Genomic DNA, 23,985 nt, shown 5'->3' on the forward strand with positions numbered 1-23,985 from the left:
ACGTTGCTGTCGGATTTGCTACAGAACATCCGGGTAATTTGTACGTTGTATATGGTGTATTGTATAGTCTTTAGCTGCGCAAGCGTTGCAATTTCATAGAACCACTAATCTATCGGCCATGGTCCTTCTCTCTTGCCTCTCCTGCAATGGCATTCCCGTTCACTAATATACTGCACGATGCCGGCTCTCGTAGGACATGGGTAGTCACACCGTCACGCAGTGAATCAAATGTTCGAACTGCGATGCATGCGTTGGTAATCATTGTACAGATCTCCAGGAGCCAAAAACGAACTACGAAAGTAAAATCGACGACCTCCAGCATGAAAGAACCTACGCCTCTACCTCGACCTCCCTCTTCTTGAGCACGAGGTCCTTGCCCACGACCCGCTTCCAGACGTTGTGGACCTCGTCGACGACGGTCTCGAAGTGCGAGGTGGCGTCGTATGAACGTGTGATGAAGATCTGGTCGGTCTCGCCGGACGCGGTGGGTGTGTACAGTGATGATACGGTAACAAACCTGAGATAATGTCGTCAGAGAGGGCCATGCTCCACGATCATAACAGACTTACTTGTCGTAAATAGGGCCGAGAAGCTGGAGGCCAGGAGCGATCTCCTGCTCTGGCCTGTCGGTCTCGACGATGGTGCTGACGATCGCGACGTAGACGTCCTTCGCGCAGACATTGTGCGTAGACGAGACCATAGCGATGTAGATGTCTGCAAATGTGCAATGCTCATGTCGTCAGCTCGTCTTCAGTTCCCACCTTTCTAGAGGCTCACCATTCCGCCTGCCCACTTGGTTCTGAGGAATGATGATCTGGGCACTGTCCGATTCGTCGGTGCCAGGGATAGGGTGCTTGAGGAAGCAGATAGCCCGGATGACCTTGCCTTCCTCGAGCACTCTGACTTTGCCACCGTCAGCGGCCTTGCCAGCGCCGAAGTAGCTCGGGTCGCCGATGACCTGCTTGGCCTTGACGGTCTCTTTGCCGCTTCGGACGCCAATGAACTTGCCGCTGGCATCCGTGACGATCTCGTCGATGGACTTGTCAAGCATGTAGGTGCCACCGTAAATAGCGCTCAGGCGGGCGAAGGATTGCGGCAACTCGCCGAGACCGTAAAGCGGGTAGATGTAAGGGGATTTGCCGTAGCGAGCCATGGAGGAGGTGTAGAGGACAATACGCTCGTACGCAGGTCGAGCGGGCTTGGTCTTGTAGCTAGTCGCTGCTATCAGGTCGATGCACGCAAGGGAGGACAAACGCCACGCACTCATCATCAAGGTAAAGGGCCATAGCATGACCAATGAAGTCCTGAGTTCCAGGCTCAAGACCGAACTTCTCGTAAACAGAGGCCATCGTATCCTTGTCAAGGTCGATGCCTGCCGCATAGCGTAAGTTACTTCAGCATGCGTTACGCCGGTGCATACGACGTACCCTGATGCGTAGCCGGATCCTCGTTCTTCCAGCTCTGCAAGAACTCGAAGAACTTCTTCGCTCTCCGCTTCTCAAACAGACCCATCAGGGGGCTCTTGACCGCCTCCATCTCTGTGCTGGGCACCTTGGAGATCTTGCCATCGCGGTACACGAAGCTGCCGGCGATCTGCTTGAACTCGAGGTACCGCGTCACGTCCGTGTGTACGAGGATGCGTGTGAGCTCGCCGGACGCGATGATGAACTTGGGGATGAGATCGACGGCGTAGTCACGGTCGCGTCCGAGCTCCGTCGGAGGGGCCTGGTCAGGCCTGAACTTGCGGTAGAGCTATGGGTCGAGCGAAGAGTTGGAGACGTCCCTGTACACCGCTCCGGAATGCCTACCTGAGTCAAGTTCAGACTCGCGCTGTCTCCGCCATAGTAGTCGTTCCTGTCCATGTGCAGAACCTTCTTGCCCTCCACGGAGAGCAGTCCGGAGAGGATACACTCGGTCAAACCAGTGCCGAGAACAATGACCTGCCGGTTCGTGTCAGCAAGTCGTCCCCTGGCCCTGATTTTGCTGGTCCTACATCATATTCTTCATCCATGATCGTTCAAGAAGCTGTGCGTGAATTTCTGAGGGCAAGAGTCAGAGGAGGGCGGAACTAGCTGTGGACCTCTGGAGGAGTCTCATATACGCGCCCGTCCAGCATCGATCCGGCAACACGTGCTAACCTCACGACAACGCCAATCGTCGAGAATCGAGACCCGAGTGCTTCAAGTTCGCCAAACCGCGTACATATGCATATAGAGCAGAAATACAAGTACATATAGTTCGTTGCTACATCCACTTCCCAGAGTACAGTCACAAGTAATAAGAGAAGGATCACCCGCCGAGGCTCGTCTTGCGGCGTTTCTCCGCATTCTCTGACGATGGCAGCCGTCCACCGTCGTCCGCCTTGCGTTTCGTAGACGTGTTCAATATCAAATCCTCCTTCTCGTCCTCGCTGAGCAGAGATATCTCTACTCGCTCTGTCTTCATTACACGCGGCGCCTTCTTGCGCTCCAAATACACTGAGTACTGCCGCACCATACGATTGATTGCTGCGTGGTCAACGCGAAAGTTGAGTTTCGGAACCATGTCGGAATATAAGAGAGTAGAGACGTACTCGATTTGTTCTTCTGATATGTGTAATGGCAGCCCTCTGTCGTCCTCTTATTGCCATACTATGAAAAGAACAGTCAATCGAGTGTTCCGGTAACCGTAACCACGAACTTACCTTCTTGATATAACCTGTATACTTGTCTTTGCGAGGTAAGCGTTTCCAGTAGGAAGGCTGCTTGGCGATCCACCTCGACATTATGCGCAGATCCGCTCGGCTCCAAAGTTCGTTGTGTCCACCCATGTTGGCAGTGTCCGCTTCTGTATGTGGATCCGACTCCCAGTCGGACAGCTCGCCGTCCGATTCACCAGAGCCAGACCCTGCACTTGCTTCGTCGCCGTCCGAGAGACGGGGGTGGTTGAGGCTGCGCCGCCGGGCCCTTGGACGGGACTGAGATTGGGGTGCCGCTTTCCCACTGATGGCCCTAGCGGTATGGTACACTTTGTCTGCGAGGTCAGAATTCCGCGTCCAATAACCACCCCACGAGCTAGCATCGTGGTGCGGCGCCTACAGTATCTCGGTCACTCTCTCGGAATTTACGGCAATACATAAGCTATACTTACCTGTTGTGCCAATCGATTCTGTACCTCCGACTTGCTCAGGCTCCCATCCTTTCCAACCTCCCATAGGATGAAGTCAACGAAGAATTTTTTGTCCTCTTCGGTGAATTTGGTACCAAGACCATTCTTCGCAATGACGACAAGGGTCGGAGGGGTGGGAGCCCGTGAAGGCCGCGGTGGAAGGCGGATCTCTGCGCTGTTAGGATGAAGGTTCCAGTCCTCGTCAGACTGGTGGCGTCGAAGGGGTCTGGGGTTCTTTGCTGGGCACTCCGGAGAGTATGATAAGTCTCGCTCACGGTGTCTAGAGGACGACGACGGCTTGGGCCTCTCTAGTGCACGGCCACGGTCAACCAACCTAGAAGATGCTGATTGGGATACGGGCCTCGAGATTGTGGCCGTCGGCTGCGTGGAACGAGGGATGGGGGGTGGGAATACAGGGTGCTCGTCGCGGTGCTCCTTGTCCTGGCTCATGGACACGGATGGTCGGCCGGCTGGAGTGCTGGCGACGGTAGTGGGGGGCGATACCAAGTGTGTCTGAGGTCTCGGGAGTGCTTGAGAAACAACCTGTGGTGCAGCCAGTTTGTTCATCAACTTGTGGATGCGACTCCCATGGTCGAGATAGTAGTCCCGCCACTGCATCGTCGAATGGCCATTTACCTGGACATGGCATTAGAATGAAAGAGGAGCATACATAGGGGATGGCATACATCGTTTAGAGCTTCCAGGGCCTGCCGGAACGTCTGACCGTTGTTTTCACTTTCGTAAAGGGCGCGCGCCAGACGAGCGTCGTCGTCGGGACAGTTGCCCACGGGGTTGCTGATCTTTAAGGCTTCGTTGAGGAAGCTTTGCAAAGACGCAGTCATTAAGCCGGTCTGGGACGTCGACGTGCTGCCTTGAGGAATAACAAGCTGAGACAGCAAGACTTGGAGTTGATTGGCGTTCGCGCGGGGATTGGGACCACTCGAAATGGAGGCCTGCGGGTTCGGGGGTATGGGTGCCGGGGCATTGGACGGACCGGGTGCAGGAGATAGGCTTGTATTCAAGGAAGCCCGTGAAGCAGCACCATTGGCAGAAGAATTCTGCCCGTTCTGTGTGAGGGCCAACAAAATGTTGTACAAGGAGGACGGGTCGGATGAAGCCATGCGGAAGTCGCTAGCGGCCTAGTCACAATGGTGAGGGTATCGGACACGTTACGAGATGGCTAGGGACTGCAGCAAGTGTTAATACACTTTGAAACAAGATTAGGGAGGCTGCGTCGAGACCGACGCAGTGGGCGAAAGAGGTGGGCGGAGAGACTCCGAGAAACTTGTAGGCTGTGTGGCCTGTGAGACGCGCGCGAGCGATCAACGCGTCGGTCACCTGACCCATTGAATTGACGCGTCCAGATCCCTCCTGGCCATCGTGGCTTGCGTCCGCCTGCTACATAATTCCATACATTCATGCCCCCTTCCGTCCTCGTCATCTGTCTGGGAAACATCTGCCGCTCGCCCATGGGCGAAGCCGTTCTCAAGCACGTCGCCAAGGAGCGTGGCCTCGACCTCACCGTCGACTCCGCAGGAACGTCGCGCTACCACATTGGCGAGGATCCGGACGATCGGTGAGCCATGTTCGCAAGACCGATTGCCACCCTGACGTCTGACCTACTCTGGATTCCTTGTGAACGTTGGACCATAGGACGATCGCAGCCTGTCGCAAGGTGAGCATGTACTGCGTCTACAGACCGGGATGCGGACGGCTGAGACGATGAGCCTCAGCACCAAGTCCCAATCAAGCACTCTGCACGACAAGTTACGGAGGGAGATTATAAGCACTTCACACACATTCTCGCTGCGGACGAGGCCAATCTCCGCTCCCTTGAACAGAAGAAGCCCCGCGGTGCTACCGCCGAGATTCGACTCTGGGGCTCATATCTGGACAACAAGCCCATCCAGGACCCGTATTACGGCGGAACCGTACGTCAATTTGGGGCATAGCCATATGTTTTTGTACTGACGCGCTCACGCCGACAGAGGGACTTCGAGGAATGCTACCAGCAATGCGTTCAGCTATCCAACGCGTTCCTTGATGAAGTGGTCGGTAAATAGTCGTAGTCATAAATTAGGTGGGTCCACTGGATGGGGGCACGATATAGCGATGTTCTTGAATGTATCCTGAATCTCGCTTTGAATAGACACGGACTGTACAACAACACTGTACATCCTTAGTGAACTTGTTACACTGCGGCTCGCAAGTCCGCTCAAGAAACTTCGACGCAACCTTCCATTCCCACTTTACATGAATTTCGAGGCCTGATCACACATCCATTAGCTTCTACTGCCTCGGCGAGAACATCAACAACGTCCACTTACCAGACCCATCAGGCTGCCCAAGCCGCCGCTGTTGCTCCCACCAGTCGTACCGCTGAACTTGCTCTTCACCAGCAGCTTCATGACCGTCATCGCCGCGCTGTTGACCGCATCCTGCTTGTTGCCCGACGACGCTCCGCCGGACGAGTCGAACAGCTTACCCGCCTCAGACATGGCGAGGCTGATCATGTCAGACGAGGAGCCGGAGCCACCGCCGCTGCCAGACGTGAACATCTTCATGGCCTGTCGAAGCGAGGATTAGTCGAGCATAGAGGAGTCGATGGTGGATGTGGGCGTACCTGGAGGGCGGCAGCGCCGCCAATGGAGCTCGCACCCAGGCTGCTGGCGTTGCCCTGCTGGTACGCAACGTTGTGCGCCTGCTGCACGCCCTCCTCATCAACGGGTTCGGTTTGCTGGCTCTAGAGAAGCATGCTGCGCGTCAGCCTGTTAGACGGAACTCAGCGTCAATGATACTCACCGAGTGGTTCGTCACATGCTGCAGTGCATTGTGGAACAGGGAGGGGTCCTGGCCGCTCTGCTGGCTCGCGCTGTTCGCAATGCTCTCGTGGTTTCCCACTGTCAAACAGAATCAGATCGCAGTCAGCACTGGACTCCCACCGCGCAGACGTGCAAACGTACGATCCGGGCGCCCTTGGTTCGGCGCGCCCGAATGAGGCTGAGAAGTGTACTGCGGACCACCACCAGACTGAGACTGGCCGCCGTACTGCTGACCGCCGCTCTGACCGTAGTGCGACGGGGCACCACCACCCTGTTGCGGGCGCGAGCTGTACTCGTCGTTGCCATCACTGTAGTACGAGGCTGCCTGGCCGTGCTGCTGCTGCTGCTGCTGAGCACCATAGCCTGCGCTCTGCCCACCGTAGCCTGCACTCTGCCCACCATAGCCCTGGTTTCCACCAGGCTGTTGGCGGCCCTCTGTACCATAGCCCGACGAGCTGTAGCCCTCACTGCCTTGGTAGGCAGGGCCGTTTTGTGCATGGGGGCGAGCAGCGCCATACGCGCCATTCCCGCCTCCATACTCGGGGCGGCGGCCCTCGCTTTCGGAAGAGTAGGGCGCAGCATATTCCTCCCCCGTCTCGGTCCTATGCTGGGCACCGCCCTCCCCGTAGCGACGTTGTGCGCCGTACTCCCCACCACCGCTTTCGTGTGCAGGGCGACGGCCACCATCAGAGGCGCCATAGCCTCCATCGCTCTCATGCTGCGGGCGACGGCCCTCGCCGTATCCGGAGGAGCCGTATTCAGCGCCTCCCCCGCCATACTCCGGGCGCGGCCCTCCGCCGTAAGACGGCGCGTAACCCGCATGCTCTCCTTGGCGGCGGTCAGAGTCATACGGTGCGCCCCCTCCCCCGCCTCCTTCAAAGGGCGGCTGGCCTTCGTGGTGGCGGTGGTGTTGCCCGTGCTGACCAGGAGGAGGGCCCCCGTAGCCTGGCCCCTCGCCCTCGAACGGAGGCCGGCCCCCTCCGCCAGGGTACTCTGAATGTGGCGGCCCGCCCTCGTAGTACTCTTGCTCGCCACCGTGGTGGCGGCGGGGCGCATTGTTGTCGTCACGGCGGTCGTTGGCTTCAGAAAGGACGTGAGCATCGTGTCCGCAGACGAAACGATGGCGATCGGGCGCAGCCTGCCCGGATGGTAGATCGTGTCTGTCTGTCCTACTTACATTGGCTCATGATGAAGTCCTGGGAAGGAGACTCGTCAGGATCTGTGGGATGGCTGGGGCGTGCTGGGGGCTTACCATGGTGAGTGAGATGGATGGTTGTGAGGCAGGAGAGCGATAGCGAGGTCAATAAGTAGACGGTGGTGGCTGTCCGAGTGAGCGCATCGCGATAGTCGTCACTCGCACCGATCAGCCACTGCCAGGCACTCCACCAGGCCCTCCTGATCATCTCGGGATCTGTTCTCGGCGCCCTGCATAGGGCGTCTATCTAATCTGCAATCCCAACGTCTGGCATCCATTGGGCATGAATTGGGTGCATGTGTTGCATACGGGCTTGAATGACGGTATTGGCCACAGCGGTAGATATGCGGATGAAATGCATTCTAATGTACAGACTGCAGAATGTTCGTATATATCTTTCCCGGAGGGCTCGCCAGCCAGAACGGTCACTCAGTCGTGCGTCGGCATGCTCATGGAAGCCTGTCCTTTGAGGACATCTTCCTCCTTCCACAGCGCAGTGGTAGTCTGAAAGGACATGCTCAGCAGGAAATCGAACGTGAAGAGCTGTAAGCACAAACCTTGTTCTGCGTGTAGAAATCCACACCACTGTACAACCCAACCGTTCAGCAACGTTTTACACTCGATAGTTGTAACAACGCACCCGCGCCCGTAGAACGGGACATCGCCAGGAAGCTCGCCTTGTTCCCGCTCCAGGAGAACATCGGCAAGGCACAGGGATCGGGACGTTGATCCCACTTGTCCGACCTCGACTTCACGTTCGAACTTGCGAGCCGTCGCCCCGCTCTTCGTGAAGATGGCCGTGCCGTTGCCGTATGGGTTCGCGTTGATGATGGCAAGAGCGTCTTCGATGCTATCTGCCCTCAGCACAACCAGCACAGGTCCGAAAATCTCCTCCCTAAATGCGGATGGTTAGTAAACAAGGCAGAAGGGCTTGCTTCGTACTTGTAGCACCGCATGTCCGCTGTTGCCTCAATGACCGTCGGGCCAACCCAATTTCCGTCAGGGTATCCGGGTACGTCGATTCCACGGCCGTCCAAAGCAACGACACCGCCTTGCTCCTCCGCCGACGCGATCAAGCCGTAATGCGCTGCTTCGCGGCAGCGAGATGACCGGGCCCAGATCGCGCCTTGCTCGAAGCCCTGGTTCACCTTGAGCTGCGCCGCCCGCTCGCACAGTCTGGCAACCAGCTCTGCGCGTTCCCGACGAGCACAGCGACCGAGATCGCCATGCAGCGCTGGCCCGCGGCACCGAACGCAGCGCCAATGAGCGAGTTGAGTGCATGGTTCTTGTTCGCGTCTGGCATTACGACGGCGTGGTTCTTCGCGCCCATGTTGCATTGAACGCGTTTACCGCTCTTGCGCCCTCTTCACCACGATACTGTCAGCCTCGTGTAGAGTCCATCCTGTGCAAAGACCCGCTTACCGTTCGTAAATGTGCTTGCCTGCTCGATCACCGCCAACGAAGGAAATGGCCTTGATAGATGGGTGGTCGCAGATAGAGTTGACTGTTGATACGGTTCCGTGAACAACGCTCAACACGCCTTCAGGGAGGCCTGCGCGTTGACACAACTCCGCGATGATCATAGCCGCTCCAGGATCACGCTCTGACGGCTTGACGATCAACGTGTTGCCCGTTGAGATGGCCATAGGAATAGTCCAGAGCGGGATCATGCTAAAAGAGTCGTTCAACTCATGTTCGCGGCGGTAGACCCAAGTGACTTACGCAGGGAAGTTGAAGGGTGCGATGCTGCGTAGCGGTCAACATCTTGTAAACTTCACTAGCCACGTATTGACCATACCTGGCGCAGACCCCTAATGGCAATCGCCGTGTTGAAGTGTCCATATCCTTGCTTACTTGAGATGTCCATGAGCGACGCAGGCAAGGCTCATACGGATTGATAAGCACCTTCAATGGTATCGCCAAGCATCGCCGTAGGAACATTAGTAGTAGTTTCGACGACCTGCAGTCCACGCAACAGGTCGCCATGCGCATCTACATTGGATTGAGACGGGGCATGAAGGTGCATGATGACAACGACGAACCAGCAATTGTCTTGCCCTGTTCCAAGACGATACTGTTCGCAATAGCGTCTGCGTTCTTGCGCAGCAAATGCTGCAACCTGGACTCTATAAATTCCGACGTCCTGAAAGCAGCAATAGGGAAGACTCACTCTAGGACGAATCGCTGACGGGTGAGAACGCTTGACCGGCTCCACGTCTTGTATGCCTGCGACGCCGCTGAGACTGCCTGGTCAAACTCTGACGACGTAGTCTCCGGAACGCGCGTAAGCAGCGTTTGGGTTGCCTGGGATTCGTCGCGGTGTAAGTGTCCATACAAGCCGCACTGACCACGACGTGCGTACCGGGTCGACAACGTCAATCCACGATTCCGCGCTGCTTTCGACGAACGCGCCGCCAATGAAGTTCTTCGTCTTCTCTCCCGTCGCGCTGGTGCCCTTCCAGTCGGCCGAGAGCTGCTCTGCCTTCGCACGCGCCGTGGGAGCGAGCGCGCTCAGCGGCGGGCGCACAGAGGTCGCATACGAGCGTTGGGCGAGGAAACGTGCGGGGCGGGGCAGCTTAGGAGACGGCATTGTACCACAGGAAGAATGGGCGAGCGCAAGAAGGACTCAAAGCTAGTGGAGGCTCGGAGGGGTTATGTATGGGTCGCTGAATCTCGGCCTGACGGCGCGCCTGAACTTAGCCGATGCGGGGGTGGCGGGAACCCGCGAAGGCCTACGCGCGTGACGGTCAGGCGACCCAGCACGCGCTACACGTGCTCGACGCGTCGGGCGACGTGCAACCGCTAAGTGGTGACCCCGGTACCCGCCACCAGATACCATCGCTGGCCTGCTTACTCTCAACAACGCGTCGTTAACAAGCTATACATTCACCGGTACACTATGGCGCCACCACCTATTCAGCTCTTCCTTACCACGATCGTGTCCTCGACCCAGCTCCGCTCGCGACAAGGTTCGCGCTCGCTTTGCGGTCGTCATGCATATCGGTGTTCCTAGGCTCATGCGTCATTGAATAGAATATATCCTGCGCATCCTCCAAGTGAAGAAGGTACCGTTCACCTCGTATGACCTTGCTTCAGACGCAGATGCGAAGAACCTGTGGCGGAGGAAAGCCCCGAAAGGTACGTGGCCTCCCAACGTGAACGGCCCTCGAGTTACCGAACAATGATTGGATTGTGCATAGACAAGCAACAGCTCCCCGGTATTCTCATTGGCGGGGAATTTCCAGGAGTAAGCCATCAGTGCTCTGCGTCGTACACTTCAATGCTGATGTCTCTGCTCAGGACTTCTCAGCATTGTGCGTCTCGGCCTGCGCCTTACTTGTACGACACGCGCGCCCGTTGCTGACCGTCCATGTAGCGAGGAAGCTGTTGAGTTTGGCGAGATCGACCAATTCCTCCGCCTAGCCGAAGACTACAATCCCTTCGAGGACGAGAAAGACCTGCTCCCCTCCCCACCGATCGGCGTGCCCGGGGCATACTCGCCCGCCCAGATGCATCCCCATCATCAACCCAGCCCATCGCCTCAGCCGTCCCCGCTCAAGAACAAGCCTGTCAACAAGAAAGGCGTGAAGGGGATTGATGCTGGTGAGGAACTGGGCGACGCCCGGTTGGCCGGCGTGACCATCACGGACGACGACCTCTTGAGCTGGTCAAGGAGCTTGGGCTCGGGGGAGATGATGCCAACGACTTGTTGAAGGAATGGAAGGGTGATAGCACATCTAGCTCATCAGAGGCAGCGATTCAAGACGAGGGGAAGGAGAAGGAGGGGGAGCAGGCAGATAAGGGGACGGAACAGAAGGTAGAGGAGAAGGTAGATGCGGAGCCAGCGAAGGTAGGAGAGAAGGTGGACGATGTAAAGCAAGAACAGGGGACAGAGGCGGCTGCACCGACTGACGCTCTAGTACTTGACAAGTCAGCATAGTTATACCCTCAAGATCTTTTTATACACTGCAGCGTACATGCTAGGGATACCGGATATACATGGATTGGATATGATACTAGGAATCCCCGCTGCTCACACATCAGCGCACGCCAGCACTCTCGCTGAAACACATACTCGATACAAATGGGTATACTATAGGTGGCACATCCCGTGTCCAACCGCTACTCTTCGTCCGAGTCTCGCAACATTTGCCGCGACCGACGACGGCGCGGAAAGGTTCTCTGATCAAAATCCTCAAGCGCAGCTATCCCTGGAACAGGCTGAACAGACCGAGCAGCGTCTGCCAACTGGGCCGCCTCTCGTGCCAGATAGTACTGCTGCTGGAGATCAGGCGGGAGGGTCTGTGGATCGATACTAGGGTCGAACGGGTCGAGCTCCATGTATTCCTCCTTGGGTACCAGCGACTCGGGCGAGCGGATCGAGTCCGTGCCGCTCCTGCTGCGGGCTCGGGCTGTTCTGGGGGACCGCGGTGTCTTGCTTGCGTCACTGCTGGTAACGCCGCTCGTGTGCCGCCGTGAACGACTGGGTCGTGTAGGAGGGGGGTCGTTAAAGTGCGGATCGCTGTCGAAGCGAAGCTCAGTGCGGGGAGTAGGCACGCGGCGAGGACGACGAAGGAGAGGAACAGGAAGGTGCAAGCTGCAACGACGGAGGTAACGAGCGGGAATCGAGAAACGAGGCCGCTGGGATGTCGACGCGTCAGTGGAGGATGTCTAATTTGCGTGCGACCATGACAGCTTACCGAAGGCCCTTGTGAACGACAACGCCGCGCAGCACAGCGGAGTACACGGTGAGTTCCCGGCCTTCCCCAGAACCAATGGTCTTCCATTGGTCCCTACGCCCGAGTTCTACTCGAGCGACTGCACGGTTGCCATCTAGAGAGAACGACGCAAGAAGTGGAATATCCAGGTCAACGGTATGCATCCGACATAGATTAAACTCCGTAGGGGGTTCGATGGGGGAGGACGATTGCCTATGGCCCCGCATTGAGCGATTGACAGGACGGGGTGCAGATGATACACGCACAGGTTTCCGGGCGTAGCCCAGCGTGTTGTCTTTCTGGGGCGTACTAATCAATAGACTCGCCATGAAGTTGCCAAGAGCTAAGTTGGACTGGGATGCGGGACGGTGAGTTGGAGGGAAATGTCGTACGGTTGCCCTTGCACCAAGCCTGGCAAGGCAAACTCGGCGTATGGGGGCACGCCATCACTAACGTTACTTCAATATAGCGTTGGAAACAAAAACACGAGGACGTACCCATACTGCAACACTACGTCGGCCTCCCAGCCTACGGCAACGCTCTTCCACACGAGGTACCCAGCAGAAGCGGAGAGGAGAGCTACGACTGGGATTGAGAGCAGAAAGACAACAAGGGGAATTAGGTTCGTCGTGTACGGGCTGACGATCCTGAATATGGCTGCCATGATGTCTCCCAGCCATTTGACGGGGTAATAGAGGGGAGAGTGGATGCCGGGGCTGGCGTTCGCATTCCTGGAGCCCTGGCGTCGAATCCTCGTCTTGTCGTCGCTTCCAGCCCTATAGTAGCTATCCATGGTGTCGATGTAGCATGCAGGGAGGAATGATCCTGTAGGCTGCTACCGACGCGCCGAATATGATATGCTCCTTGACTGCGAGTTGCAGCACCGGGCTGCGGGCGACACGCGCAGAACGCGCCCTGCGTCACCCCACGTGATCACATATGTTCGCGAGTCTATCGGCCGGAGCTCTTCACCTTACTTCCGCCCGACTTCCACCATGGCGATAACACCACCGCCAGACATCAGGCAACTACTCGGTGCTCACCCACACTCGAAGGAACTCACAGATCACGTATCATCTTTGGCTACACTGATCTCGAAACCATCGACTGCCCCCGAAGTAAAGTCTTACTCCGACGCGATCTATTTCAACTACTTCGCGCTTGGGCTAAGCTTACTCTTCAAGCCTATCAATGGCTACAAGCCGAAGGGTGGGCTGAAGCAGGAGGAACTGCGCGACGCGGACCTCGTACTTGACAGCATCGACATCTACAATGTCATCAAGTCCTCGAAGCCGGGGACTGCGAAGCCATTCGCCGCGTACCCCATGTCCCCGCTTGTGCTCACTCTGTCATCTCAGCCTCTCGAGAAGGACGCGAAGCCGCGGCCTTCTCACTTCGAAGTCAAGCCTGAGACAACGGGCAAAGATTTCGTGGCCTGTCTGGGCGAGCCAGACCGCAAGGGCGGTGGCGCAGGGCCGTCCTCCGGATCGATAGGAATATGGTGTGAATGGTCGAAGGACGGTGTCATGGTCGAATTTGGTGGCGAGGAGAGCAGAGGCCCCCAGGCTTGGGAAAGAGGGAAGGATGCGGTCTGGAAGGTCCTCTCGGTATTCCCGCGTGGTGACTCTACTTGACAAGATTGGACGAAGGTGAGTCATCCCACACAACTCAATTCCTCTTCACGGTCCAAAGCTATCATTAGTGTGACGTATATCCAAATCCAACGTACTAAACATAGCAGAGTCCATGTCCGAGCAAACGGCGTTTACACCGTCCCCTCTAGTAGGTAATCAGTCTCATGCTCGAGCAGTGGCGACAGAACTCACGGTAATCGTATACAAGTCGCAGGGTAATCTTCTCTTCGTTCGGACCCTGAAAGAATACGTGTCTCACGTATCTCTTCTCGCCATTGATCATTTCAAAGCCCCAAGTCTGCGGTCTGCTCAGAATTGTGCGGGATTGGACAGGCATGCAGCCCACTCACCTGGTCTGCGACCCAGTTCGTCCCATTGTCCTCCTGCTTACTCTCCGCCTGGGTGAAGACCAACCCATGCTCCTCCGTATCAGGCGTCCAGCCAGTTCTCAACCATTCATTCTCGACTTCGTCAACTCGGATACGCCGCGATCTCGACGAGACCTTCCCAAAGGTGTCGTCTTCGTGTGAGCGCGGGACCCAGTCCAGCGCTCGGTTCTCGTCTGTGTCCGAGAGGCCAGACAACGATTGGAGGATGTCGATGTGCTCGACACCAGCGTCGTCGGTGAAGTGCCGGACGGTGAGGTAAAGCGTGCCCATCTTGATGATCCTCCGCTTGAACCACCCGAGACCTTGCAGACGAAGGAGCTCGTCTGTATCATCACTGAGGCGTTTGCTCTAGGGCGTACGTTAGACACGCGCGCAGATGCCGTTTGAGTGCCTACCATGATGTATTTGCCAGTCGTGTTCAACACAGTCATCTCAGGTGGCACAGCCATTATCGGATACTGAGAGTCGGGCGGCAGGTGGGGTGGCAGAACGAGCAAGGGCGCGTCGTATGGCTTTATAGCTCAAGGAAGAAACGTGACGGACTCAGGGCGACGCGGTCGGTGGGGAGCTGCGAAACGTACGGTAGTGCAATATATAGATGAAACCCCATTGGATCATTGGATCGCTTTCGCTAAGATGAATAGCCTCGATGCGGCGCACATAACGCATGGCGTGGCGGATATGTTCGATCCGTGATGGTGAGGAGCGGGAGGAGCATCGCCTTCTCATGTGTAGGCTGCTAGAAGTTCGCTAGAAGCCCGTGAACTGCGCCTGCGCTGTCAGTGTCCGTTTCTCTCACACCAATCCTGCTATGGTCATGCTCTTCCTCGACAGAACCACCGTCAAGACTGTATACGGACACCCGGATGTTGTAAGTGAGAACAAGCAGAAAACGGTATCGCGTTTATTGAATCCCTTTATTGTCCGCGAGGCCGAGCCCTACAGATTGTAAGTACGGGGTCGCTGTCGGAATCAGATCCAGGCATATGCTGCGAGCGCGAGTGTCCACGGGTACGAATTGAGCGCGAAGTTCGAGCGTTGGCCAAAGGGAACGCATGGGGTAAGTGTATACATCGAATCCAGTGTATATATGCCCTGACCCCCCTTATTTCCAGCCAGCTGCAGGCACACGTCGGTCGAGCTTGCGAGCACGCCAAAAGCGTGTGCTCCAGCGGGGCTCCAACACTAGCAACGCTCTCCGCGTGGAAGTACGGTTTAATGTGCGGATAACGTCGCGGGCGCTTCCCACACCCACACCTCCTCGGCAGTGCCTGTCGACAGGCCTCACAACCATCTGCTACGTTCGTATCATGCACAGCTCCTCTTTATAGCACCAAGCCCTCCATTGCCTCCAATGGCCTCTGCGTCGCCTGTCCGTGTGCACATGGAGCTGGGCTCCTACTCAAGCTCGTCGCGCGCTACCCATGCAGAGACCGAGAGTCCATACGACTCCGACAAAGTCACACCACAAGTGCCTAAGGACCCTTTCGAGGTTGAGGCGTTCATTCAAGAGACAGGGAAGGCGCCTGAGCCATGGCACAGAAGGCTCCTGGAGAGATTAGCTCCGAGATACCCTCGAGTCGCCCGTGTAGTTCGGTACGTACAGGGGCCCCGCCCGAAAGTAGACGTGCCAGGTACGTTTCACCCTCTCACAGCTGTGCACCACTGCGAGCGTCCTCACACGGCTTTCGAGCGCAGATCCGGTACCTTTCCTGAATCTCACCCTGTACACTGGTCGCCGCTCGCGCAGCCTTGCGCTCGAGCCATTCCTCCTCCGGATCACCCGACCATTCACGAATCCCTCGCTATTCGTCATCCTAGCTGCGGCATACATCGTCGGATTCGCCTTCTTTGCCCGAGCGCAATCGTTCTTGACACCATCGGACTCCTTCATTGGTTGCACCGCGACGTATTGGGCTGCTAACAACGGCTGCGGGATCAATGGCGAAAGTTGCGAGCCGTTCACGGATTCCACACTTGATTTCCGCTGTCCAGCGGCCTGCGCTTCTGTCGTCCTTGAGAATCCAAGGACTGTCGGCGACGTCCAGGTCGACTACGTACCGCTCATCGTAGGCGGAGGCGATGCGAATCAGACATATAGGGGCGATACATTCATCTGCGCTGCTGCGATCCAGGCGTAAGTGGTGCTTAATTATCGCTAGCATTCCTCGACTAAAGCAAATTCTGTTATGCGATTACAGTGGACTCATCAGCAACTCTAAGGGTGGCTGCGCGTCTTGGCTCTTGTGGGCAACTACACGAACTATATCCCCTTCACCGCCAATGGGCTGACTTCAATTGGATTCCCGACCATCTTCCCCCTGTCATATCGCTTCTTGTCGAGTACGCCTCTGCACCATTGCGAAGATCTAAGAACACCCGCGCTCGCTTGGAACGTCATCATTACCGCCCTCATCTTCCTTGTTCTTCGCCCCAAACCTATCGTCACCTTCTGGTGTCTGGTCTGCATCGGCTTCTGGCATGTCGCGCTTTTTCCGAACCCATGGCAACCCCCCCTCCTCTCGACAGAGCCTTTGGAGCGTTCCTTCCTGCGTTGTTCGTCTGCTATGCGTTCTGGCGTCTGGCAATCCGGTTCACTCTGCCTGCGTTCAAGAAGGCTCCGATCGAGGCTTCCGTCTGGTATCTGCCTACGTTCTGGGCCGGCGTCCTTACGAACATCACCACGGACAAGATTCCGATCAACCGTCTCACATCGTCGGACCTCCATCAGGAGCCAGGAGCTATCACCGCACTCGTCATCATCATCATCATAGTGCTAGTGATTGTCGTAAACCAAGTCCGGGTCATACGCAAGACAGGATGGCTACCGCACTACCTTGGGTGGTATGTCGCCGGTGGCTTGGTCACCATGGTTATCGCGCTGCTTCCTGGTCTCGAGTTCCGATTGCACCATTATATCATCGCGATGGTTCTCATACCGGAACAGCGTTTCCGACGCGGCTCTCGGCTATCTACCAGGGCTTCTTGCTGGGTATGTTCCTCAACGGTATCGCCGCGTGGGGGTTCGATTCCATATTGCAGACAGCCTCAGACGTAGGTACTTATATTCTTCACGTTTCAGCAGATGCTCACGATTTGTATGTTCAGTTGCAAGGCGATGGCGCGTCCGGGTCGGCCATGCCGTCGTTCGTCACGAACTCGACCAACTGGAACGCATTTATGCCGTTGCATAATCAGACCATCTCCTGGGCAGCGCTGCCCTCCTCTGGTGGTTGGGATGGCTTCTCCCTCATCATTGACGATGTCGAGCGTTACACGGGCACAGCTTTGAATTCTCTCTCGCCGCGTTACAAAGCGGTCTCCCTCATTTCTTCCGCCTGGCTGTGAGTATCTGCCCGTGTCGGCTGTTCCTGTGCTCACGTCGTATCACAGTACACAGGCTCAGATAACACCGGGACTATACTAGCCCGCAACTTTATGGCTGAATGGGACATGGGTCGATCCTAGCCTTGGGACATCTACGTGATTCATGGACATCGACTTTATTCGCTTCAATTGTAACCGTAGTACAATGTACTCATTCGCCACTGGACACACTGTAATGGAATGTTGTGTATTGTACTTAGCCGTGTTCAACGCGTGTGCTATGATCCACTCACCACATTTCGATCCGCGTTCAGGGCAGACTTCATGCAGACTAACTAACATCTCAGCCGAGACAAGTCTTCCGTCCCTTACAGCGTATGGCTTACCTCGACCCCTCTATCGCCAGCCGCAATACACGTCGCAGCGGACGGTAAGTACCAGCGACGGCGCTCCTAGTGTACATACATTCTACATACAACCACACTCCGAACCGACTTCGGATTGTCTTGTACCTTCTCTCCACAAACCCCTTCTCTCCGCAAACCCCACCCCGCCCAGCCACCGCTCAGTCCCTCGCAACCTGCACGCACACCTTCCCGACGTGTTGCTGGCTCTCCAGATACTCGTACGCCGCACGCGTCTCCTCGAACGAAAATACCTTGTCCACGACGGGCTTCAGCCCCGTCGTGTCGATCAGCCGCACGAGCGCCTCGAACCTACAAACCGAACGCGTCAGCTGCGGAGCGCGGAGGGGGAGACATAGGACGCACTGCGTGCGCGAGCCGATCAGGATGCCGCGAACGAGCGCGCCCCTGGCCAGGATGATGCCGGGCAGGCTCGAGATGTCGCCGGCCTGTGTGAGAGTGAGCACGGATCCGGAGGTGCGAATGGCGTGTGTACCCCTGCGACGAACCCGATCACGTTGACCGTGCCCGCATACCGCGTGCTCGCGAGCGACTTGTTGATCGTGCCCAGGCCGCCGACCTCGATGACGTGGTCCACGCCGCGCCCACCCGTCTGCCCACACTGCGTCAACACGCGAGCAGCCACAGCGTACTACAGTCGCGTTACTCACGATCCGGAGAACCTCCTTCTCCCAGTCCGGTGTCTTCTTATAGTTGACGACGTGCTGCGCGCCGAGCTTCTTCGCGACCGCGAGCTTGTTGTCCGACGACGATGTCGCGATGACCGTCGCGCCGCTCGCGACGGCGATCTGGAGCCCGAAGATGGACACGCCGCCCGTGCCGAGGACGAGGACGGTGTCGCCAGCCTTGAGTGGGTTCAAGCCCAGGAGCGCGTTGTATGCAGTCACCGCAGCGCACCTGCGTGCAGCGTTGAGGGTGCACAACGTAGACAGACAGACGGTACTTACGGGAGCGTCGACGCGTCGATGTACGACCAGCCGTCTGGGATCCTGACTAGACACTAGAACACGTCAGCGTCATGCACGTACCGGCAAGAAAAGGTCGATAGAGTCGTTTGCGTAATGATAACTTAGTCGTATGCGCGCGGTGGAGTTGAATCGCACCCGCGCCGCCGCGTGGCCTAATATATTCTACTGGCTGGCGTCGACCCGAAGAGTAAGGTACGTACGTGTACGGGCAAGATCTTGTACTCGGTGAGGACGCCGTCGATGGGCGCGCCGAAGCCGCTGAGGATGGTCTCCTGGGAGCCGTCGCCAAAGATGTGATCGCGGGAGAAGTTGGCGCAGATCTTGTCGCCGACGGCCCAATTCTTGACGTCGTCGCCGACGGCGAGGATCTCGCCGGCCATGTCGGAGCCGGGGACGACATTGTCCTTGTGGCCAAGGGGGTACTGGCCCTTGGCGACGACGAGGTCGCGGTACTGGGGAAAGAAAGCGTATCATTTTAGGGTTCAGGTCGGTGGAGACTGAATTGAGGAACAACAGACCTGCAGGGACACGGCGTGAACCTTGACGAGGACTTCGGTCGACTTGGGCGGGCGGATGGAAGCCTCGGTGAGCGTCAGATTGTGGAAGCCGTCCGCCTGTGCGCCCGTCAGCACCGAACGTCAGGCGCATCAGACGCGAGCAACGCACCTTGGGGAGACGATACTCGCGGGTGGTGGTCGGGATGGACATCGTGTGCTAGTCCTAGAATGCAGTAGAGATGGGGAAATCGTTGTAGGCAAGAGAGGACGGCGCAGGCTTTAAAAGGCTTCAATTCGACGAAGCGAGGTGCTTTGTCAAAAGCCGGAGTCGGTCAACTGTGCGAGCGATCCTCCGTAGGTGACGACATGTTCTTCCTCTTACCAATCACCAGCCCAGCCTTCTGTCCGCCTCGCTCCCCGTCCATAGCAGCGACCTCACGCCCTCGAGAACGCGACAGAACACGCCCCAGAGCGCGTCGTGGCGTCGTACATCGCGTCAATGTCCCTAGGTTGACGAGGTGTGCGCATAGAAGAGCCGCGTCGATCGTCGAGTGCACAGGGGGCTCTGTGGCGAGATGGCCTCGCAGACCTAGAAGGATGTGTTCGTGAGCAGACATGCGCATGGCGCTTACTAACGTTCTCCGCTCCGGTCGGGCTTATGCTTCCAGTGATCGGCGGCGCGATCGTGTTTCTCTGCAACGAACACTGCAAGGGACCCGACATATCCTCCGAGGACGAGAGTCGCGGTGAAACGAACACTCTTTCACATAGCAAAGTCCTCTATCCACCGACTGGCCTCCTTCCACGTCTTTCCGAGATGTCTCCGCGTCGTGGGGCAGTCATACGTGTAGCAACTACGCGAGGCCGGACGTTGGCGAGTGGTATCGGGAGGAGAGATGGCCGTAAGCGTGCATGCTGACTTGACATCATTAGGACCACCTACCAGCCCTGCCCACCCCGGTCGGGGCCAGTCCCTGGGTCGGATTGCGCGCGTGAAGCTAGCCGTTCACCAGAGTAATCCCGGCCAAAGAGGCGGAATGTATCCAGATCACCAAGAGCCCGCTCCGCAATATCAGTATCGTCGCAGTCGCTATAGAAGGTGTGTATTAGGTGATTGGTCCGGCTGACTCTGCAAATGCGGAACGACACGTACGCGGACGAGGAAATGGGGCGGGACACGACAGACTCGGACGAAGCGAGCACCACCACGGAAACGAGAGGAAGGATGATGGACGGGCGCATTTTGAATGGGGACTGGCAGGACGATGGCGCTGGGAAGGCAGGGCACGGATATGTCGGCGCGTTCGCGGTATGAGATGTCCAGAGGTCAAGCAAGGCTGGGCGTTGCGTCGGCGGCAGCGGGAAGGTAAGTAAGAGAGTTACGCCGTCAGCACGGTCATGTATATTCACGGGATGCAAGCAGATACACTCACCGACCGGCGCACTCGCTGTCAATTGGCTCCGAATGGTAGGTTCAAGGAGTGGGGGCAGAACTGGGCATGCACTGTGGGTGTTCGGGCCTCATAAATAAAGGTGGCCCATAATCGTACATCGATGGAGCGAGGACGCATGGCAGGCAGGGAGGTTGGTGATGAGCGGGGGTGGTGAGGGACCTAGTGCGTGTCTGTAAAATGCAGGTGCGGGTGGCTAGGCGTGCTGTGCGGCTGAAGTACGTGCAGCAGTTAAGCCAGGCCGGGAGCTGACGACCGGTATGGGTGGGAGAGATTGCCCGTAAGCGTGATTGCTGTCTTGATATCTGTGGGGCCACTCACCGGCCAGTGGACTCGCATCAGTGAGGCGGAACGATGGGGGAGGGGGTGTTGTACCGCGCGAACGATGTCGGAACGTCCTCACTGAGACGACCATTGGCGTGTTTAGGTCCCACTCGAGTCTCGCGAACAGGACATGCGCGCGAGACGCATGTTCGTGCTGTTGGCACTGCATGAGCTACTGTCACACCTACCAGTCGGTTTTTAACAAAGCGAACTTCACAGGCGGAATGAAAGATCGAAGGGATGTAAGTCCTCTAATCCCCATGGCCAACTTCATCTGAGACGACCTACGACCGCGGCAGCTGTGTGCGCCTGGCGCGCACGCACAGCATGCGAAACTGATGCGAAGACGTCCGTGATTCTAGCGGCGGGACTATGACCTTTGAGGTGACGAAACCGGGACGTACGTGGGGTTACGTGTGGCAGCCTGCAGCCACTGGCGCCAGCATCGAGGACGCTTCAAGTCCAATGCGGTCCCAGAGTAGGCCTTGGGAGCGAGTCGACGGTGCTACCGACTTGGATCGTCGAGACGGAGGCGGACGAGTGGGTCAAGTGTGAGGACGAAGCCGGAGCCTATCATGGCCAGGTGAAGCGCAGGAGTTGGGTGTCCACACAACGACGAAAAGAGCATTGCGAGTTTGCTGACGAGGCATGGCGGTAAAGGTAATACTAGTATAGCCCCGAAGAAACCATTTGTGTCGCAATGGTCGCAGACTACTGGTACGCATGACCACGGTTCGCGGCCCATCCACTGCACTTGGACATATCACGTGTCCGTGTTATGCCCTTATATAATCTTAAGTATATAATGCTGAGATCCTGCACGATCGATCCCCACTCCAGGTGGCGGCGAGACGTGCGCCTCCCTCTTCCATTGACTCCGCTCATAAGTAGCATCCCTCATACCCATCATCCCTACCGTTCGTCATGGTTCCTCCACCGAAGCTTAAAGACGCAGAATGTGAGTTTACGTTGAGATCTACTTATCTCCTCGTACTCAGCCAATTCTTCATACTAGACTTCAGCAAGACCGGCGGCAAGGGCTGGTACTGTAAACTCTGCACCCCGGCGGAACGTGCGGAGGCCGAATCCATGACGCGTGCGGATGCTGTACGACATGAACGCACACGGCGCACACGCGTCTGGTCGAGAAGAAAATGTGGGACCCCACTCCGGACTACACTGGTGGAACGAAGCCCTCGAGAGCTGCACCTCTTGGGATCATTACTACCGAGACGACAAGATGCCCGACTACATCCCGTTCTGGAGAGACGGGGTCATGGCGGCCGAGAGGGGCGAGCAGGTCGGCAAGATGGAGGACTTCCTCGAGCGACTCGACCATAATATCCGCAAGCGTGTCGGCTTGGTGGACGACGAATGGGGCGGCGATATCGGCCTCAACATGTGGGGAGGTTCTCCGGCACCAAACGCGTGGGGTGTTCAGAAGCAACAGAAACCCCCAATGCGGCCCAAGCAATGGGGCGCGAATGAAGCGAATTGGGATGTGCCCGATATAGGCGAGGGATGGGGCCAAGTTGATAGCTGGCCACTTTGGACTGCTGACGATGGTTGGGGGGTGCCCGCGGACAGCGATCCGTGGGCTGCTGCCGACGAAGCTGGCATGGGAGCAAGGGCGACCGACTGGGGCGTGTCGACAGCGACCGAGTCGTCCAGAAAGGACGAACCGGTACAACCGACCGGGCGCAAGGCGATGTCGCGGACGGAGAGTTGTGGACGTTCGCGGAGAAGGTCGCGAACCAGGACCAGATGAGTCCTGCGAGGAAAGCTCAATGCGTCGGTTCTTAAGGCAAGCCCTCCCACTGCATGCCTCGACAGTGGTACTGATTCCTGCACTGTTCACAGTTACCGACCGAAGAAAAGATACGTCAGATACAGGAGGCAGCGCGCATCCTGCATACGCAGTCCTAACTTTCCTGGGACTCTGCCTTTGCCTCCAAGATTGTGCCAGGTCTACTTACGACTCCCTCACGAACATCACGCTCCGCATTACTATCCACAGCATCACACCGTAATAATCGCATTGCATATGGCCTATTCCTCACATCTACCCATGCATCTAAGTTACTTGTACTCTAGCCGGTCTACGAACATATTGGGTATCTGACATCGGTCATCCATGACAAAGAGACGTGCTGTGCGGTGCTGTCCCGAGCAGACAGGCCTGAATATTAGTACTCCTACTGGCGGTGCATGGCGGACGCGGCGGTGCATGGCGGTGCAGGCGTCGGGCTGCCCCGCCCCTATTTGCCTCCTTCGGCAATCCTGTGCACAGTTGAGCCTATGACATCAGCTGCCGACGCAGCCACTTGGTGACAACTTGTGGCGTAGGACACTCCAGCCGGAACTCTAATATCCTTGTTTATAAGCCTGCTGCAGGCTCTCTGACGCTCTCAACCACTGCGATACCCCTTCACAATCTAGCACTCAGCGGATATCATTATCATCATTATGAGCTTCGACTTGCGAGACCTACCTGACGGTTGGATCCAAGAAATGGACCCAGGCACGAAACATCCGTTCTGGGTGCGTTTAGCTGTTTCGCCACTGTGTTACGCACCATTCTAACCGATTCGCACCCTAGGTTGACACCAGGGCACATCCAGCACGCTCTATATGGGTGCATCCATACGAAGACGAGCAGTTCTTGCGCGAGCATCCCGACCTTCGCGACCGAATCGCACACGGAGGACTTGCTCGCCCGAGCAGCGAAGCTCCTCCGGCATATTCGCCTCGACGGCATTCTGTCTCTGGGTCGTCAAGACCCAGCCGTAGTAACAATCTCGCCCCTCCCAAGACCGACGCGCGCCCCACCTCTCAGCCAGGGACACCGAGTGAGAAGGGAATGTCCGGTCGTCACCACCAGGGATTCTTCGACAAACTGAAGAGTGTGAGTAACGGCGTACCTTTTTCCGGGATGATAGATCGCTGAATGCACTTTTGCAGAAAATGCACCAGTCACGACCTTCTTACGGCGGTGCTGGGTACGGTGGCGCTGGGTACGGTCGGCCAAGCTATCAGCAAGCATACGGACAGCAGTACCAGCCGTCATATGCAGCACCTGCAGGGGCGC

At 57.1% G+C, this 23,985-nt stretch overlaps 14 protein-coding genes across 14 annotated transcripts; 6 read left to right on the plus strand and 8 right to left on the minus strand.

Annotated features, from left to right (window-relative positions):
- Window positions 1-330: 330 nt before the first annotated feature.
- On the minus strand, window positions 331-2,011 carry B0H18DRAFT_867701 (rab GDP-dissociation inhibitor; the record flags this gene model as incomplete). The annotated part of the gene is made up of 7 exons (XM_048039879.1): window positions 331-517; window positions 570-714; window positions 778-1,211; window positions 1,264-1,372; window positions 1,428-1,752; window positions 1,809-1,940; window positions 1,994-2,011. The coding sequence occupies 7 exons, from the start codon at window positions 2,009-2,011 to the stop codon at window positions 331-333; spliced, it is 1,350 nt and encodes a 449-aa protein (XP_047900142.1).
- Window positions 2,012-2,179: 168 nt separating this feature from the next.
- Window positions 2,180-4,434, minus strand: B0H18DRAFT_968928 (uncharacterized protein). The gene is made up of 5 exons (XM_048043553.1): window positions 3,834-4,434; window positions 3,130-3,783; window positions 2,684-3,073; window positions 2,573-2,630; window positions 2,180-2,507 (listed from the first exon to the last, which is right to left on the minus strand). Exons 1-5 carry the CDS (start codon window positions 4,266-4,268, stop codon window positions 2,290-2,292), a joined length of 1,755 nt encoding a protein of 584 aa, XP_047900143.1. The 5' UTR covers window positions 4,269-4,434; the 3' UTR covers window positions 2,180-2,289.
- Window positions 4,435-4,565: 131 nt separating this feature from the next.
- On the plus strand, window positions 4,566-5,210 carry B0H18DRAFT_867195 (phosphotyrosine protein phosphatase; the record flags this gene model as incomplete). The annotated part of the gene is made up of 4 exons (XM_048039843.1): window positions 4,566-4,723; window positions 4,801-4,822; window positions 4,881-5,078; window positions 5,136-5,210. The coding sequence occupies 4 exons, from the start codon at window positions 4,566-4,568 to the stop codon at window positions 5,208-5,210; spliced, it is 453 nt and encodes a 150-aa protein (XP_047900144.1).
- A 47-nt stretch (window positions 5,211-5,257) lies between these two features.
- B0H18DRAFT_185965 (uncharacterized protein) lies at window positions 5,258-7,323 on the minus strand. The gene is made up of 7 exons (XM_048037016.1): window positions 7,222-7,323; window positions 7,147-7,165; window positions 6,111-7,049; window positions 5,950-6,047; window positions 5,771-5,890; window positions 5,475-5,714; window positions 5,258-5,414 (listed from the first exon to the last, which is right to left on the minus strand). The coding sequence occupies exons 1-7, from the start codon at window positions 7,222-7,224 to the stop codon at window positions 5,397-5,399; spliced, it is 1,437 nt and encodes a 478-aa protein (XP_047900145.1). The 5' UTR covers window positions 7,225-7,323; the 3' UTR covers window positions 5,258-5,396.
- B0H18DRAFT_968941 (methylmalonate-semialdehyde dehydrogenase) lies at window positions 7,321-9,882 on the minus strand. The gene is made up of 13 exons (XM_048043554.1): window positions 9,527-9,882; window positions 9,335-9,468; window positions 9,207-9,283; window positions 9,070-9,156; window positions 8,963-9,017; window positions 8,887-8,910; window positions 8,587-8,835; window positions 8,369-8,528; window positions 8,107-8,330; window positions 7,889-8,059; window positions 7,801-7,851; window positions 7,722-7,749; window positions 7,321-7,668 (listed from the first exon to the last, which is right to left on the minus strand). The coding sequence occupies exons 1-13, from the start codon at window positions 9,752-9,754 to the stop codon at window positions 7,594-7,596; spliced, it is 1,563 nt and encodes a 520-aa protein (XP_047900146.1). The 5' UTR covers window positions 9,755-9,882; the 3' UTR covers window positions 7,321-7,593.
- Window positions 9,883-9,909: 27 nt separating this feature from the next.
- On the plus strand, window positions 9,910-11,104 carry B0H18DRAFT_1205979 (uncharacterized protein; the record flags this gene model as incomplete). The annotated part of the gene is made up of 6 exons (XM_048036157.1): window positions 9,910-10,133; window positions 10,198-10,302; window positions 10,365-10,411; window positions 10,465-10,478; window positions 10,541-10,872; window positions 10,920-11,104. The coding sequence occupies exons 1-6, from the start codon at window positions 10,064-10,066 to the stop codon at window positions 11,102-11,104; spliced, it is 753 nt and encodes a 250-aa protein (XP_047900147.1). The 5' UTR covers window positions 9,910-10,063.
- Window positions 11,105-11,286: 182 nt separating this feature from the next.
- B0H18DRAFT_1081349 (uncharacterized protein) lies at window positions 11,287-12,546 on the minus strand (the record flags this gene model as incomplete). The annotated part of the gene is made up of 6 exons (XM_048031376.1): window positions 11,287-11,346; window positions 11,613-11,805; window positions 11,865-12,061; window positions 12,149-12,235; window positions 12,289-12,331; window positions 12,380-12,546. The coding sequence occupies 6 exons, from the start codon at window positions 12,544-12,546 to the stop codon at window positions 11,287-11,289; spliced, it is 747 nt and encodes a 248-aa protein (XP_047900148.1).
- Window positions 12,547-12,863: 317 nt separating this feature from the next.
- On the plus strand, window positions 12,864-13,817 carry B0H18DRAFT_968947 (uncharacterized protein). The gene is made up of 3 exons (XM_048043555.1): window positions 12,864-13,531; window positions 13,585-13,664; window positions 13,725-13,817. The coding sequence occupies exon 1, from the start codon at window positions 12,878-12,880 to the stop codon at window positions 13,514-13,516; it is 639 nt and encodes a 212-aa protein (XP_047900149.1). The 5' UTR covers window positions 12,864-12,877; the 3' UTR covers window positions 13,517-13,531; window positions 13,585-13,664; window positions 13,725-13,817.
- B0H18DRAFT_1112947 (uncharacterized protein) lies at window positions 13,648-14,354 on the minus strand (the record flags this gene model as incomplete). Its single annotated transcript, XM_048032885.1, has 4 exons — window positions 13,648-13,661; window positions 13,709-13,814; window positions 13,867-14,253; window positions 14,301-14,354. 4 exons carry the CDS (start codon window positions 14,352-14,354, stop codon window positions 13,648-13,650), a joined length of 561 nt encoding a protein of 186 aa, XP_047900150.1.
- A 935-nt stretch (window positions 14,355-15,289) lies between these two features.
- B0H18DRAFT_1081352 (uncharacterized protein) lies at window positions 15,290-17,392 on the plus strand (the record flags this gene model as incomplete). The annotated part of the gene is made up of 8 exons (XM_048031377.1): window positions 15,290-15,539; window positions 15,604-16,042; window positions 16,068-16,105; window positions 16,129-16,362; window positions 16,437-16,834; window positions 16,885-16,959; window positions 17,014-17,223; window positions 17,333-17,392. The coding sequence occupies 8 exons, from the start codon at window positions 15,290-15,292 to the stop codon at window positions 17,390-17,392; spliced, it is 1,704 nt and encodes a 567-aa protein (XP_047900151.1).
- Window positions 17,393-17,742: 350 nt separating this feature from the next.
- Window positions 17,743-19,609, minus strand: B0H18DRAFT_186135 (NAD-P-binding protein). Its single transcript, XM_048037017.1, has 8 exons — window positions 19,292-19,609; window positions 19,144-19,239; window positions 18,826-19,077; window positions 18,605-18,657; window positions 18,308-18,554; window positions 18,133-18,249; window positions 18,003-18,085; window positions 17,743-17,948 (listed from the first exon to the last, which is right to left on the minus strand). The coding sequence occupies exons 1-8, from the start codon at window positions 19,331-19,333 to the stop codon at window positions 17,798-17,800; spliced, it is 1,041 nt and encodes a 346-aa protein (XP_047900152.1). The 5' UTR covers window positions 19,334-19,609; the 3' UTR covers window positions 17,743-17,797.
- A 76-nt stretch (window positions 19,610-19,685) lies between these two features.
- B0H18DRAFT_968978 (uncharacterized protein) lies at window positions 19,686-21,680 on the minus strand. Its single transcript, XM_048043556.1, has 6 exons — window positions 21,332-21,680; window positions 20,927-21,060; window positions 20,796-20,870; window positions 20,628-20,735; window positions 20,276-20,376; window positions 19,686-20,212 (listed from the first exon to the last, which is right to left on the minus strand). The coding sequence occupies exons 1-6, from the start codon at window positions 21,341-21,343 to the stop codon at window positions 20,121-20,123; spliced, it is 522 nt and encodes a 173-aa protein (XP_047900153.1). The 5' UTR covers window positions 21,344-21,680; the 3' UTR covers window positions 19,686-20,120.
- Window positions 21,681-21,821: 141 nt separating this feature from the next.
- Window positions 21,822-22,665, plus strand: B0H18DRAFT_950047 (uncharacterized protein; the record flags this gene model as incomplete). The annotated part of the gene is made up of 3 exons (XM_048041937.1): window positions 21,822-21,855; window positions 21,913-21,993; window positions 22,091-22,665. 3 exons carry the CDS (start codon window positions 21,822-21,824, stop codon window positions 22,663-22,665), a joined length of 690 nt encoding a protein of 229 aa, XP_047900154.1.
- Window positions 22,666-23,281: 616 nt separating this feature from the next.
- B0H18DRAFT_186285 (uncharacterized protein) lies at window positions 23,282-23,887 on the plus strand. The gene is made up of 2 exons (XM_048037018.1): window positions 23,282-23,438; window positions 23,497-23,887. The coding sequence occupies exons 1-2, from the start codon at window positions 23,364-23,366 to the stop codon at window positions 23,842-23,844; spliced, it is 423 nt and encodes a 140-aa protein (XP_047900155.1). The 5' UTR covers window positions 23,282-23,363; the 3' UTR covers window positions 23,845-23,887.
- Window positions 23,888-23,985: the final 98 nt, after the last annotated feature.

Source organism: Fomitopsis serialis (assembly GCF_022376445.1).
Source record: "Fomitopsis serialis strain Sig1Antser10 chromosome Unknown B0H18scaffold_2, whole genome shotgun sequence".
NCBI lineage: Eukaryota > Fungi > Basidiomycota > Agaricomycetes > Polyporales > Fomitopsidaceae > Fomitopsis > Fomitopsis serialis.

Excerpts from the sequence above, each read along its gene's own strand:
- B0H18DRAFT_968928 (XM_048043553.1), bottom strand. The coding sequence starts at position 4,268 with ATGGCTTCATCCGACCCGTCCTCCTTGTACAACATTTTGTTGGCCCTC. Across the intron at positions 2,631-2,683 it reads ATACAGGTTATATCAAGAAG|TATGGCAATAAGAGGACGAC; the intron begins GTAAGTTCGTGG and ends TTCTTTTCATAG. Across the intron at positions 2,508-2,572 it reads ATATCAGAAGAACAAATCGA|CAATCAATCGTATGGTGCGG; the intron begins GTACGTCTCTAC and ends TTGACCACGCAG.
- B0H18DRAFT_185965 (XM_048037016.1), bottom strand. Across the intron at positions 6,048-6,110 it reads GAACCAAGGGCGCCCGGATC|TGGGAAACCACGAGAGCATT; the intron begins GTACGTTTGCAC and ends TCTGTTTGACAG. Across the intron at positions 5,891-5,949 it reads AGCATGTGACGAACCACTCG|AGCCAGCAAACCGAACCCGT; the intron begins GTGAGTATCATT and ends ATGCTTCTCTAG.
- B0H18DRAFT_968941 (XM_048043554.1), bottom strand. The coding sequence starts at position 9,754 with ATGCCGTCTCCTAAGCTGCCCCGCCCCGCACGTTTCCTCGCCCAACGC. Across the intron at positions 8,911-8,962 it reads CCATTAGGGGTCTGCGCCAG|CATCGCACCCTTCAACTTCC; the intron begins GTATGGTCAATA and ends ACCGCTACGCAG. Across the intron at positions 7,852-7,888 it reads GTCGGACAAGTGGGATCAAC|CGGGAACAAGGCGAGCTTCC; the intron begins GTCCCGATCCCT and ends GTTCTCCTGGAG.
- B0H18DRAFT_968947 (XM_048043555.1), top strand. The coding sequence starts at position 12,878 with ATGGCGATAACACCACCGCCAGACATCAGGCAACTACTCGGTGCTCAC.
- B0H18DRAFT_186135 (XM_048037017.1), bottom strand. The coding sequence starts at position 19,333 with ATGTCCATCCCGACCACCACCCGCGAGTATCGTCTCCCCAAG. Across the intron at positions 19,240-19,291 it reads GCGAGTATCGTCTCCCCAAG|GCGGACGGCTTCCACAATCT; the intron begins GTGCGTTGCTCG and ends ACGGGCGCACAG. Across the intron at positions 18,658-18,825 it reads ACAAGATCTTGCCCGTACAC|TGTCTAGTCAGGATCCCAGA; the intron begins GTACGTACCTTA and ends GACGTGTTCTAG.
- B0H18DRAFT_968978 (XM_048043556.1), bottom strand. Across the intron at positions 20,736-20,795 it reads GCCTGGCTTAACTGCTGCAC|GTCCCTCACCACCCCCGCTC; the intron begins GTACTTCAGCCG and ends GACACGCACTAG. Across the intron at positions 20,213-20,275 it reads CGCCCCATTTCCTCGTCCGC|CGACTGCGACGATACTGATA; the intron begins GTACGTGTCGTT and ends CACCTTCTATAG.
- B0H18DRAFT_186285 (XM_048037018.1), top strand. The coding sequence starts at position 23,364 with ATGAGCTTCGACTTGCGAGACCTACCTGACGGTTGGATCCAAGAAATG. Across the intron at positions 23,439-23,496 it reads GCACGAAACATCCGTTCTGG|GTTGACACCAGGGCACATCC; the intron begins GTGCGTTTAGCT and ends TTCGCACCCTAG.